Below are 14,963 nucleotides of genomic sequence, written 5' to 3'. Positions count from 1 at the left end.
AATTTAACATTGAGCAGACAGCCTTATCCAGAGCGACTTACAATAAGCAAGGTAAATAATCACATACTTCACAAATCACAGAGAGACTTTGTAATGCCTCAAGAAATGATACCAGGTAAAACATGAACCTAGCAACGGTCTAAAGAATATGCCAAATAACAATCTAAATTGTTATGGTCAAGAAAACAAACCTAAGAAACAACATGAGAATGAGTGACCAAGATATGTCTGCAAGTAGCTATATATTGCATCAACTGAGAGAGAAGTTGGAGAATAAATGTTTGCTTCAAGTCATCTACAGTTTAATTTGTCACCTTGACCAGTGCGGGCATGGCGGCCTGCCTTGCCAGTTCTTCCTCGCACTCCCGGAGTTGCAGTCCGAGGGACTGCTCCGCTTCATCCTGCTGCCGCTTCGACTCCTCCAGCTGCTGCCGGCTCTCTGCCAGCTGATGCGTGGAGTCCTCCAGCTGCCTTTGGAGGCCATCCACCTTGGACGCTTTTTCCAGGAGCTCACGCTCTAGGTCAGCCAGCCGCCTCTCCCGCTGCCTGGCCTGGCTCTCCCAGCGAGACACCTCCCCGCGCAATGCATCCACATCCTGAGCGGTTACGGATAGGATATTAAGATTTGATGCTCAATTGCAAAATGTGGATACTAAGTGAAAATTATGTGAATACTATGTGGATACTCAGTAGATACTAAGTGGATACTAAATTAACCAAGTATACTGAGTTATACTTGGTTGCACGCGGGTATCGTACAACGAAAATAGCCGATCTACAAGCTCACAATGCATCACAGCTTGTAGATCTGCATGCAACCAAGTATACTGTAAATCAGGGAAAAGTATGCTACTGTAAAGACATCCTGTACAGTACACTACATCACATAGTTTGATTCCGTTTTGTAATTTAGGTTTCATTCAATAGGGAGTTTAGACCAGTGGTTCTCAAACTTTTTCATGTCAAGGACGCCCAAATTGACACTTATTAGCCCGCGGACCCCCATTTGAAAATATATACCAGGGACCCCCGTAATATAAGATTTTTACGGCTCTCTAGCAGTGATTCTCAACTATTTTAATTTCAAGGACCCCCATTTTGACAAGCATTAGGGCTACGGACCCCCATTTAATGGCATTTCTATCTCTGGAACCCCAATTTATATTGTAAAATCAATGTTAATTTAACTCTGAGAGTGTCCAAATGGAACGGGTCCATTTGGTTCCATTTGGACACTCTGAGTTACAGACCCATAAGGGTCCATTTGGTTCCATTTGGACACTCTCAGAGTTACAGACCCATAAGGGCCCATTTGGTTCCTATCCATCATTTAACTGGGGACCCCCTGGAACCCCCTCAAGTACCCCTGGGGGTCCCCGGACCCCACTTTGAGAACCAATGGTTTAGACCACACGTGACATTGAAGTTAAACTTCCTGTACATTCACAACACATACCACACTAACCTGGCTGTGGGGGCAGTTGCTGCAGGTGGAGGCGGCGGCGGCAGCGTCTTGTTGGAGAAGCAGGGAGGTCTTGCATGACTTCAGCTCTTGCTTCAGCTGCTCATTCTCAACCACCAGCAGCTGCAGGTGTTTCTCCAGATCTGTCGCTCCCTGCAGCAGCCACGGAGGAGAAAGTTATCAAAAGGTTTCTTCTCTTTTCCATGGAACGGTTTTTATTTATTCTAATGCTCTCATTGCATTTTCATAGTCATCGTTTTATTTCCCGTTATATCTGCGCAATGCTTCCTCTTACTGTTCCTTTTCTTCTATTATTCTATTCTACTTTTATATTTATTGCGTATTATAGAATTGTATTGTGCAGCTTCATTCATTTTTCATTTTGTTAAAGTACTTCATACCATCTTTTTGAAAAGCCCTTTAAGCCATTAAGTGTGAGAACTGTGTCATTTTTAGATTTGAGCTAAAAAGCATTATTTTACACTTTGGGCTATTCAAAAATAGCAGATATACAAGCTCATAGTGCGGCACCGAGTGCCGCGCTATGAGCTTGTAGATCTGCTATTTTTGAAAAATCGTGAAAATGTGTGCAAATCTATATATATTTTTAAAGCGAACATTTTTAACTCAAATATTTTCTTCTGGGGGGTCCCTGGAACAAAATATTTTGATGGGGGTCCGCGGCCAAATGCATATAATTTTGGGGGTCCTTGACATGAAGAAGATGGAGCACCACTGATATAGAAACATAAGTTTTTCAGAATACCGTTGAGATTTAGGAGACATGTAGAATCGGCTTCAGGTCTCAATGGGTTAATAAAAGGTTTATCATTCAAATAAGAAACTGTCCTATTTCCACATGGAGGGCACACCCCTCTGGGTTATTGTTTCAGTATAAGTATGTCACGGTGCAACCGTACACCTGTAAGGAGAGGTGTGTCTGTGCTGAGTCTCCGACGGCGGCAGCCAAGGAGCAGACTGGAGGTGGATTTCCCAGGAATGCCACCCAAGCCCACTCGCCCAGCGAGGAACGTGGGCCGTCCCTGGGTTAGTGTTCCCTATTTGCCCTCATTATTCTATGTTAAACTACCTGTCTCTCTCTATTTCCCATCTCACCAGCTCTGAGCGCAGTCTCTCTGCCTCCTGGGTCTGGTCAAACAGCTTCTCCTCCAGCTCCCCCACCTGAGGAGTGGAATAATGCTCAGCTCAATTTATATAAATCACACAAACATTAACTGAAAAGACACAAAAAATCAGAGTGCCAAAAAAATGGAAAGTATAAATATAAATAAGATAATATAAAGTGACCAACACATCTGAAAGTGTAAATATGGAACCATGGGGGTTCATTTTCACACTTTGACTACACCAGGGGTTCTCAACCTTTTCAGGCCGCGACCCCCAAAATAATGATATTATTTCCCGCGACCCCCCGTGTGCGCGCGAGCGGTCCCGTTCGCGCGCGCGAAGGTTATTTATTTATAATAGGTTATTTGATAATTGTTTATTATCAAAACATTTTTGCAAAAAGTGGGTAAATTCAGTAAATTAACTGATAAAACATGAATTAATTTTAACACAAAAAAATATTTTGTTAAAAAAAAAAAAACTTTTTTTTTCTTTCTTTTTTTCAAATTAACCAAAAAATCTGGCGACCCCCCCAAATTATTTGGCAACCCCCAGGTTGAGAACCACTGGACTACACAGTAGGTGAAGCTGGAGACAGTATTGTAGACTGGATTCTAGTTACAGATAGTACCTACAGACAGTGTTGTAAGGCTGGTTTTAGGTAGGTGTATCTAAAGACAGTGTTGTAGGCTGGTTTTAGGTATGTGTACCTACAGACAGTACTGAAGGCTGGTTTTAGGTAGGTGTGCCTAGAGACAGTGTTGTAGGCTGGTGTCTAGCTAGACGTACCTGTGTGCGCAGCTGAATAATTAGCTGCTCTTCCACTGGACTGTTGAGGCTTTCAATGTGCTGCTTTTGCACCTGTGGCTCAGCCAGGCTCTGCACGGCCCTTACACCTATGAAACACACAACATTAAGCCTGAGGCAAACAACAACAACTTTCAAACTTTTCTTCCTGATTAATTGTTTTTCCTTTCACTCCATACATCAGTCAGTGTGTACAAAGAAACCATTTAATTTCCTATTTTACCTACTGTAGCATGTGCCTTTACCTGGGACCCCATCAACATAAATGTTAATGATTTATCAACTGAATTACTCTGCTGTCACTATCACACACACATGCTGACGCTCAAATGTCACCCAGCTGCAAATTATGACAGGCAGACCCATTCAAGTGCCATCTCTGACATCTATCACAATTTGAAACTTTGGCAAAAGCTATTTGGCCCCACTTGATTCTCCATTTCTATTTCCATGCTCTACCATTGTTCATCCATAGACCATGATGCTGTATTATTCGAGACCACCTAAAGCAAGACCAAGTCAAGACCGAGACAGAGGAGAGTTGAGACCGGGTCAAGACCAACACCAGAAAATGTTTAATCCTCATCGAGGCCATTATGAGGCTGGCATGGCAGGCTAGTGAGCAACGCAGCTGCAGTTAATAACATTAATAATGGGTGTGTTTCATATAGATGTGCCCAGAGCCATGGGTCTGCCAATGTGCAAGCATTGACAGAACTGACACACCTAAACCTAACACACCCATTTTAAACTTAATTAGCTACAGCTGTGTTGCTTATGAGGTCAGTCTTATGCAGCCTGCCATGTTTTTACCATGTTGTCGTTTTTAATTAAAGACAAAATCAATGATTCAAGATTCCCAAACTTTGCTTGATTATCTATGCAACATACTTGGGTGGCCGCCCCTTTAGGAGAGCAGAAGTAGGTTGTGAGTCCATTCATTCCGATGGGAGATGTGAACATGAACACAGATTATGACCCATAATTAGATCCATTCTTCACAAGCAAATTACTTAAGGAGCACTTCACTCATTTTCAACCTTATCTATCGATGGGGATTCCAAGCTAATAGACCAATTATTTGTTTACCAACATTGAGACTGGATGCACAGGTGATTGTTTCATGCAATAAATTCTCAACCTGTTGTTTTGGGGTGCGCTGGTTTCAGCACACCCCAACCCCCTCTTGTGTGTTGGCTAGTGAGGCGCGTCCTAGCGAGACCTGACAGAATGGGTTTCATTGCGCGCATACTGGTTGCACGCATACTGGTTCTTATCAGTGTGACGTCGTCTGTTAAGGGGTCTATAGAAAATGCAGCCTTATTCACCTGTTTCCTAGGCTGTGGGTTTTCCACTTCCTGTCGATTTCATTGGATATCATTGGTCATCTGACCAATTTGATTGGATTTCATTGGATCAAATCAACAGGAAGTGGAAAACACACAGCCTATGAAACAGGCGAATAGAAAATGTTGCTCATGCATTGATAAAAAAAAAGAAAAGAAAAAGTTTTGAAATGAACAAACCCGACTACCGATGATGTTGGTAGGCAGTGTTAACAGCCCTCATTGGGGAGACAGAGCGAGTAGTAGACAGAAATGGTACCATCTTATAATGAGCATTAGTGAGGACAAATTACAGAACATGAAGATAGGTTGAAGATCTGTCAAGTGGTCCTTTAAGTAATTAAGTGAATATTCAAATATTTGACTCATTATTTAAAAATGAATCAGAGAATTGCCCAAAATCAAAATAGCAGCTATGGTAGCCAACTTTGGAGAAATTAGCAAAAAACTATTCCAGAGTCCAACGGTCTAAAACCGCGTCAAGGGCGAGTAAGACTGCAGGCCAGACCGAAAACAAGACAGAGACAGAGACTGGGCTTTGTATCTCCCCTCACCGTTAGGCTGTGCACAGAGCGGTTCCTCCTGTGGCACGTGTGTGAGGCTGCTTTCGTCCTGTGCACTGTGCTCGTGACTCTGCTGCAGTGTTTGCAGCAGCAGTTGAGAGACCTCGTCGCTGTGCAGACGAGTCTGGAACTCGCACACTTTGTCCTGTAAGACCTGCAAGCACACACACATGCAGGTGTGCATACATACATACACACGTGCACACACACACACACACACACACACACACACACACACACACACACACACACACACACACACACACACACACACACACACACACACACACACACACACACACACACACACACACACACACACACACACACACGGGCCATTATAATCCATGCATTCAATTATGTTCAACCATGACCTACAGGACCTACATGTGCCTGTTGTATAACACTACAGTTCCATCACTGCAAGGTTTTAACCACCACTGATTTGATCCATTAAACTATTTACACCACAGCACTCCTATAGGGCTCTTACACCCAAACAGACTATTCAGTATTGATGGTCCTGCCTGTCTGTAACTTTGTATGATTGTTGCTGCTGTCTGACCAGGTCTCTCTTAAGGATGGGAACCCATGGTCTCAGTCAGATTACCTGTATAAATATGAGTGGAATAAAAATGTAAAATAAGAAAAGATGGGAGTTTCATGGAAAGCAAAGTGAAAATGTAAGTAAGTATAGAGAAGAGGAGACAGTGTTGCAGTGCAAGAGAGAGAGCAGTACACAGTAAAGTCTGCAGTGTTAATTTAACTTGAGTGTGGACCCTTTAAATCAATACTCTGATTCTGCAGTGTTATGGGGGCTTGTGTCCAGAAGTAGGACCAGGTCACCTTCGAAACGGAGAGAAGAAAGACAGAGCAATGAAAGGGAAAACGGACCGATACATCGAGAGGAATATTGAACAGGGGGGGAAAAGAGAAACAATAAGCAACAAGTGAACAGGGACACAAGAATAGAGAACAAAAGCACAGAGTGGACTGACTGCACTGAATCAATTCAGGTCTAAGGAGGCAAAAATGTCTGATGTGCGTACATGCAGAAGAGCACATGCCAGCCAGTGTGGCTCAGTTGATGTGCCAGATTAAGCAGACAGCTGTGTCGTCTTTGATACACCAGGCCAGAAGTGACTTGGAGGTGCTGTCATTTCAGGTTTTGCTGGCGAGTCAGCTAATGACTCAGCAGTGAGGCTGTCACTGCATATCATTCCTGAAAGAATAACTGTGTGTGACCAATGTGGTATTTGCAGAATGTTGATACAGCAGCTATAATAAAAACAGGTGCCATAAAAATATTGCTACTAGAATGAATGCCACAGCTTTACGTCAAAACGGTGTGATTTTAATAGCAGAATGAATCACATACTTTTCTCATGCATTAAATGTGCTCCATCCAAAGTAACTGGAGTCAAAGCATTGGTGCGTCACCAACAGATAATACACTGTAAAGTGAGTGTTCATATAAGGATTTTACAGTTTATGAACTATACACAGTAAAAACCTGTGTTAAAAAGTGTTACATTTATTCGCAACTCAGAGGGCCCTAATTTGGCGATGCAACTTTGCGCCATGGCACATGGTCTTAACTTGTGCCGTAGGGGTGTCTACAGGACGCTAAAATGCCCCTAGCACCATGCACAATCCCTTGCACTTGGCATTATCGCTAATGATTTAGTCCTGGGTGTGTTCTGGGCGTTACATTAATAAAACCAGTGTCGGGTGACATCAACTTTAAGAGCAAGGTTGCGCCCTGCACGAGGCGCTAATTGGCGAGATCAAAAGAGCTTTCCTAGCGAGTAGCGACAAACCCAATGAAGCATGCAAGTTTAAAGGGACTACACCATGAATTTAAAAAATAATAATAATATTTAATATCAAATTGTTTATGTCCCTCAAATGTTTTTCAAAAGGTTTGAGCCTAAATCAAGCCTCAGATATACTCATTCCAACTAACTTCTCTCTGGCTTATAAAGCACTTTCACCTGCAATACCACATTGTCCTGTTTGGCACGGGGCGCTATTGAGACAGTTCGTATGCATGTTATCTCCTGGTTCAGTGTGGGAAAAGTAAAAAAAAAAATAAGATTTTAAAAAAATATATATATATATATATATTTTTTTATTTTTATTTTTTTTGGTTGGAACTGAAAAACGGGAGGAATTGTTCCCTGACGTGACGTAGGCAGGGGGACCAAATCAGTTTGGCCTGTTTTTAGACCAATTTACAGAAAACCCCAGATTTGCTGTGAAAGCCTGAGTGTTCAAACTGGGGTATTTTTGAGGATAGAAGAGAGGTAGGGGAGACCAAAAACACACAAAAAAAGAAGAAAAAGTTAAAATTCATGGTGTAGTCCAGGGGTCTTCAACAGGGGGTCCGGGACCCCTAGGGGGTCCTCAGAGTTACTACAGGGGGTCCGCCAAATCCTTGTGTGATATGATTTTTTTTTTCATGAACCACTTGAACCCTAGCATCCCTTTTCTGAGGAGAACTTAAGCCAAAAATAGACGATCTACAAGTTCACAACGCCTCGCAGCGCGAGGCGTTGTTAGCTTTTTGGTTAGATTTAGCTTTTTGGTTAGATTTTTGGCAAAGAGTTGTAGTTGTGTAGAGGGAGAAAAGAGCAGAAAAAGTTTATCTGAAACACAATTTTCTACAATATAGAGGGGGTCCCTGCTTCATCTCTCTCTAAGCTAGGGGGTCCTTGGCCTAAAAAGGTTGAAGACCCCTGGCCTGGTGTAGTCCCTTTAAAATCTGGTAATAATGTGATATACCGTAATGATGTCAGGAGACACAGGTGAAACATCACATTGGAGGAGAGATGTCCAAACACAGTGCATGGCCTTCAGAATCACTGTAGCCTTATTTAGTAGTTTGTTTTCCACTGCCTGCCTAATCATGTCTCATGTCCAAAAGACATCTGTGATATCTTGACATATCGACTAATATTCACATTCTCAGTTGGTTATTGTATATTGAAACCATTACAATGTGTTGCATTTCTCCCCCTCTCTCTTTCCTCACAGTGACAGCCTGACAGAGCTCTCCACAAGCGCACAGAGTTTAGAGACATTCGTATGTTTCACTTGGTTCGTGCTCTACTGGTACTGCTGCATAAAAATATCTGATCTACAAGCTCACAACGCATTGTGAACTTTTAGATCATATATTTTCAGTGGGCATGGAACGCAACTACTGTAAGAGGCGCTCCGTTTCTTTCCATAGCCGCTCGTCTAAAAAGGCATAACAAAGGTAACCTTTTATTTTATTTCATAAGATTAATGAAGGATCAAGTGCTTGAAATGACAATTATTGAACATGAGTGTTGCGTTCAGATCGAATGTATTGAAACGGGTTGAGCAGGTTCTGCGGCATTTTACTACTTCATGCATGCCAGGAACGCACAATGTGTGCAGTCGAAGCCCTATTTAGATATTACTGTAGTTACAATGCCAGGAGGGTGGCTATGGATTGACGACATTCTTATGACAAGCGGTATGTAAACATGATATCACATCAAGAATAAAATGTTCTTTTTCTCTCCGTCCTCACACTCGTCTTTCTTTGGAGACGCATAACAGAGCAAACGTAATTCTTATTAGGCCTAACATAGTGGGATTAACCCATTAAGGCCTGAGGTTCCGAATCTACAAAATGTCTTCTAAATCAGTTCTAAAAACAGTTTTTTAAAAAAACGTATGTTTCTATGTCAGTGGTTTTCTAACTTTTTATTGTAAGGACCCCCAAAATGATATGTATTTGGCCGCCGACCCCCATCTCAAAATATGTTGTTCCAGGGACCCCCAGAAGCAAAGATTTTAGTTAAAAAATGTTCTTTTTCAAAAATAGCAGATCTACAAGCTTGTAGCGCGGCACTCGGTGCCGCGCTACAAGCTTTGTATATCTGCTATTTTAAAATAATGCTTTTTAGCTCAAATCAAAAAGTGACACAGATGCGACCCAGGGCTTAAAGGGTTAATGAAGAATCAAGTGCTTGAACATTTGTTTATGTGCGATTTGTTATATGTGATTATGTTTGAGCACAAAAACTATTTATGTTTTTTGTGGTAGTCTATATGGCAAATTGGCTGATGGCGACGGACACTCGCCCATTTGGATGTCAATGCAGCAGCAGATAAGATAAGATCAGGTCGAAGCTGGTCTTCAGTTAGAAGTCTGTGGGGAAGATAGCTTTGCGCCCTGATCGTGCAAAACCACGCCTCATTTTAAGATCAACACACCTTAGCGTGCAAAGTCGGCGCTAGATAATTAGCTATAAAGTCAAACCAGGTGCAATTCTTGTTCGTCGTGGGAAAGATATTATAGCGCCAGGCACTAAAGGGAGTTCGCGCGTGGTGGAGAGCCCCCAGTGTACAAATGTAACCAAGTCGCTCCGGAAAAAAAAGATCGCTCTGGATAAGAGTGTCTGCTAAATACCATTTACTCTCAGAGTTAAATCAATTAACACTCAGGATTGTACAGTGCACTGCATGAGCTTCCAGTAGCTCACCTGTATGAGTAACTGCTGGCTTTCCCTTTGAGCAGTGGCTTCTGAGAACTCTGCTGCGGTCAGAGAAGGACGCTGGGAGAAGGCTGAGGCAGGGAGTGACAAGAAGGAGCCGTCCGACAAGAAGGAGCCGTCCGCTTCACCATCACTCATCAGGAAGTCCACTGAGCTTGCTACGGGCACACACACACACACACACCAAGGAACAACTAAGTTGTTTTTCAGTTGTTTGATGAACTCCAACGTCGGGTCTGGGCTGGGGTCCACCAGCGGTCTAAATGGACCCTTACGGTCTGTAACTCAGAGAGTGTACAAATGTAACCACATGGACCTGTTCATTTGTACACTCAGTTACAAAAGAGTTAAATTAACAGTGAGGATTTTACAGTGTAGATTGGGGTAAAAACATTATGTATTTGCCTTCATCATTTTTTTGGATAAACAATTACCTTATGAACAGATATACAATTAGTGCAATATCATTTACACCTGTATACTGATAACCCATTTGATGGGTCAATTGAAACACTTTAAAGTCTTTTTCTTTGCGTAGTTACTGCACTTTGGCTTTGTAGGGCAGTATAGTTTTCAGTGATTCCCAACCTTTCCCCAGTTTGATATGCATTGGGCCACAGGCCCTCATTTGATACAAGTTTCTATCTCTGGGAGCCCAATCTACACTGTAAAATCCTCAGTGTTAATACAACTCTGACAGTGTACAATTATTTTGGTTCCAATTGGACAATTTTTACAGACGCAAAAAGTTATAGACCTGTAGGGATCCATTTAGACCCCACGTTGATTAGCAGTGCTCTAAATACTCAAAGGAACGTAACTTGGGACACCAAGTCGTAGTTGTGCGTTAGTGTTGTTTATCTGCTGACTATAAGCCAGCACCATCTTTCCTCCTCATGCATTTCTTCCCAAATCAACCAATAAAAATGTGTGATTACCTGTGTCCATTTATTTTCTATTTCTACCTTCTTGCTCATCATGAATGGTCTGGCGGTTGCCACAGAAACCAGCAAGGCCTCATAATGAGCTTGATAACAGCAGGTCACACATTAACCAGACGTGACGTGTGTGAGACTGTGTGTGTGTGTGTGTGGGGGGGGCACATGTTTGTTCCCACACACGTCACACACACACACACACACACACACACACACACACACACACTTATCAATCTTGAGAACAATCAATGCCCTGTACCACAGTATGACCGAGCTGAAACACGCTCTTAAGGTATTAAGCGCAATTGACTCATTTGCTCACACCCACATTCAGTGTGCTAGGGACAAGTACATAGATACTTACACTAGGCAAACACTAAAACTAAAGGTTCTAGGTAAGAATCTTTCATTGTACACAAATACATTCAACAAACACAGAGTACATCACAATATTGTGAATAATAGAGCTTCAAACTGTCAAAATACAGATAGAAATAATGCTTACAGTAGCAAACATACACTGACACAAACAGCTGAACGCTCACACACCTCGTTAACAAGAATACTCACCTGTCAACAGTTGAGTCGAGGCATAATATTAGCCCTTTTACAGGAGGAAACACTAACCTCTTCCATCCTCTGCCGTTCTTTTGTTCGCTCAACCTCGCTTTCGACAGTGTCCCTTTCTCTCCTTCTCCGCCCTGTTATCTCTCTCTCTAAATCTCTGTCATTCCCTTCGCCCTAGCATTCTCGTCAGGCACAGCCACGGCTACAGTTTGCCACTCGATCGTCACCTTGGCTGCAGAGTGCATTACTGCAGGAAAATGCAGGCATGCATGCTTGCTGATACAATACAATACAATACAATACACACAGTGTGAATAATCCACCCCCTGTTTCAACACTGTTAGTCAGGAGTGCTTGAGAGAAAGAGAGAGAAAAAGAATAGAGAGAGAAAAAGCAGTGTCCAATAAGTGCCAATAAGATCCATTTCACAGCAACCTGCTAACCTTGTTTTTCTCTTTTCACCTGACAATGAGACCAAAAAACTGACCTGTATTCCATGGAATTCATTCAGCCTCCTCATCAATCCCAGTCGCCTGCCAGGCTGGTCCTCAGGTACGACCCAAACACTGTTCCTTAACCCACCCCCCCCCTCCCCACGCCCCTTTTCTCCTCTCACAGCTAGACACCTGTCAGTACAACAGCACCTCTCCCTTCCACTCTCAGTCTCACGCCGTCATTCTAAAGAATGCAGCGCCACTGGTATATAGTCCCGCCCTCTGCTGCCGTTTTGAGTGACAAGAACTCACCGTCCAATGAGACGTCTTTCTTCCAGAGCTCCTGCAGGCAGGGGGAGTGGTTGAGGTCCCAGGTCTTGCGTGTTCCAAACATGACCGCAGGGCTGAGCAGAGCGCTGGACCGCTGGACCAGCTGCATATGCACATAGAGACAGAAAGAGAGAGATTTGTACATGACTTGCGTTTGTAATACATATCATATGGTAATAAAGTGCAATTTATTTATGTTGCCGCGGTTGGCGTTGTATAGAATGTCTGTCGACTCGACAAATTAAGTAGCCTTTGAAGTATATGAAAACAGATTTGATGCAAAACAGCTGCCAAAGCATATGAGAGAGTGAAGAAATTCAAGCTGCTGCTTTGATTATAAAGTCTATGAGGAGTAAAACATAAAAAATGGTTCAGTTTTATCATTTTAAAGATTATTTCAAAAGCATTTCTTTATTTGGCACTCTAAAGAACAGAGTGCAGAGAACAGAGTGAAACTAAACCACATGAAAAAGTTAATGAGCAGGACCCATAACCTCAAAACTAGGACTACTCTGCAGAATCCTGAGTGAAATTTTTGCCCTCAAAAGGATGGGTCTATTTTTACCAGGGTTCCCTCCTCCCCATACATTTCTGTATCATTAATATTTAGCACCCTGTTCTCCCCCATTTCCACCAATAAAGTATTATCCTCACACCAGCAACAAGTTAGACCATCATTCAATATAAAACTGTTATTACAAAAAAGGCAATTTTTGGTAAGGTTACATAATTATTATTTTAAAAAACCATAACCTCACCATAACCTAACCTTGAGTCTTGATAGTTGTTCGGAATTAACATGAGGTCAGACAGACATGCATTGCAAATTTTCCTTCATTCCATTTGGTGATCAGACATTTGCATATCCCATTATTAACTTAAGCTAATAAGAGAGCCTTAAGGCTCCATGGTACAGCCTTAAGCATTACAGTAGGGCTCATTATTAGCTAGTACGATGCATGTGAAATAGATCAAGTATCCTTGCACCACACTGTACCCTAGTAACATCCAGTGTGTGCTGCATAAAACAAAGGCATCTCCCCAGGGACAGAAACTGGAGGTATCCAGCTACCAGTTCTAACCAATGTTCTCTTTGTGTTTCTGCTTGATTGCATGTATTGATCAGACCTGATTCCCGTGTCATGGTGCTGTAATGGTGCCCTAATTAAAATGTAAAACATAGTCTGGGGACAGTTTGACAGACTCAAACATAGGATCATGGGATACCACCCTTTTGTAAGTTTAAGTTATGGTGTGGTATTAACATAACATAGTTTTCTTACCTCGCCTGCACATCCACTTTATAAAAATGGTACATATTCTTTTTTAGTCACCATTCTCTTGCCTGTATCAATGGCCACTCACGTCACAGTCCTAATACCATTCAGATGACCAATCAGACTGCACACACCCAGAGACTTTACATTTGTTTAGGTTTAGGAGGTAGAGAAAGGTCCAGGGTCCACTCAGCCACCTTAAAGCTTTGGCTTTGCACCATACCAACACACAAAGGTCTAATCTACTTAAACCTTTTCATAAAGAACAAACGCTCTCCAGAGACAACACATGCACTTATTGGTTTCTTACCTTGGTTCACTCCATTCACCATAGAGAGTAGACCACTATGCTGTAAATGCTGCACCAGCAGACAACAATCACTTTGTCATTACTCGTCCTTATCTTGCCAACAATCCATACGTATGGCACCAGCAGATTCATCCATCACTTAAATCCACAGACTCAACTGACTGAACTGAGACAATGAGTTGCTTGTTAGTGATAATTAAAATGCATTCAGTGTCTATAAGTTCAGCAAGTTGGAAGTCCCACACAGACACAATTATAGACTGTAAAAATGGGATGACACTCAAACTAAATCGTTTAAGTAAATTTGTAATAATCCTCTGATCCACTTCATGCATCAGCATATCTATATAGTCCACTTCACTATCAAGTAGGATGACCATTATGCCACAGGTCAAAGCATCCAGTTTCATAACATTCTACAACCAATCTATTATCCTTGACCTGTATGAAAACGAACAGTTCAATCAAATATGCATGTTCCAGACAGTCTAATCACTGCTTAAGGACTAAATCTGAGCACAGCATTGGTTTCCAAACCAATTGTGTAACAGCTGTAGCTTTGCATTTATCCCCTGTATAAACTGGTTGCCATATGATGAAATGCAGTAACTACAAGTTGCTTAACGACAACTTGTTGCGATTTGTATTGATTACAGTAGTTGAAATAGATAGTTCTCAAAAATGTTCACTTCCTGAAGTAATTCGTTTACATTCTCTCATTGGGCAAATTTTTGGCCGGTGTAATAATAGTGAAATTGAATGTTCATCATTTTGCCCGGGGAACCCCCTCAAGTTGTGTGAAGAAGTATTACAAGAGTCACCCAGGCTACACCTACTGTACCCTTCCATGTCCAGTCGATGCTTGGCATTCCAATGGCTGAACGTAGCGTTTACAGTCCCTGTCCAGCTGGCTCTTGACGAGTGCTCCAACCCAGCCCAGCATGCTGGCTGTCCTGACTGCTCATATCCTTGACCAGACTGCTCAGCACACAGACCACCTGGCTACTTTCACTCACACAATATGGTCAAACACACACTGCCCCATACGCTACACTTTCACCATCATCAGTCTAAACATTTAGTGTCTCACAGATCTGAGAACAGTCAAGTCTTCAGTAGCTGACCTAGGACAGGAGGAGGATTACCCTATGCCTGATTCTAGGCCAGTGAAGTGGAGGAACACCTCCGGTCAGAACCATAATCTTTTAAGTCTTGTACCAGATGGGATGCACCTTTCATATTGTTATCCTGTGTCACAGTCCAACAGTT

General features: G+C 42.3%; 1 protein-coding gene across 5 annotated transcripts in view; it reads right to left on the bottom strand.

The window, feature by feature from the left end:
- kifc3 (kinesin family member C3) overlaps positions 1-14,963 on the bottom strand; it is a 48,899-nt gene that overhangs the window by 16,673 nt on the left and 17,263 nt on the right. For 3 of the 5 annotated variants that reach the window (XM_084067151.1, XM_084067153.1, XM_084067152.1), the window contains exons 2-8: positions 12,090-12,210; positions 9,827-9,996; positions 5,298-5,460; positions 3,380-3,486; positions 2,579-2,644; positions 1,466-1,615; positions 315-596 (exon numbers count right to left, since the gene is read on the bottom strand). In XM_084067151.1, coding sequence (XP_083923277.1) covers positions 315-596; positions 1,466-1,615; positions 2,579-2,644; positions 3,380-3,486; positions 5,298-5,460; positions 9,827-9,996; positions 12,090-12,171 — 1,020 coding nt within the window. In that variant the 5' untranslated portion in view covers positions 12,172-12,210. Of the gene's footprint in view, positions 1-314; positions 597-1,465; positions 1,616-2,578; positions 2,645-3,379; positions 3,487-5,297; positions 5,461-9,826; positions 9,997-11,403; positions 11,801-11,830; positions 11,931-12,089; positions 12,211-14,963 lie in introns of those variants that run through there. The other 2 variants (XM_084067154.1, XM_084067155.1) reach the window with 2 other exon arrangements.

This window comes from Gymnoscopelus microlampas (genome assembly GCF_963454915.1).
Source record: "Gymnoscopelus microlampas genome assembly, chromosome: 1".
NCBI lineage: Eukaryota > Metazoa > Chordata > Actinopteri > Myctophiformes > Myctophidae > Gymnoscopelus > Gymnoscopelus microlampas.
Note: the sequence above shows the minus strand (reverse complement) of the source record. Positions and strands in the feature narration are given on the sequence as shown.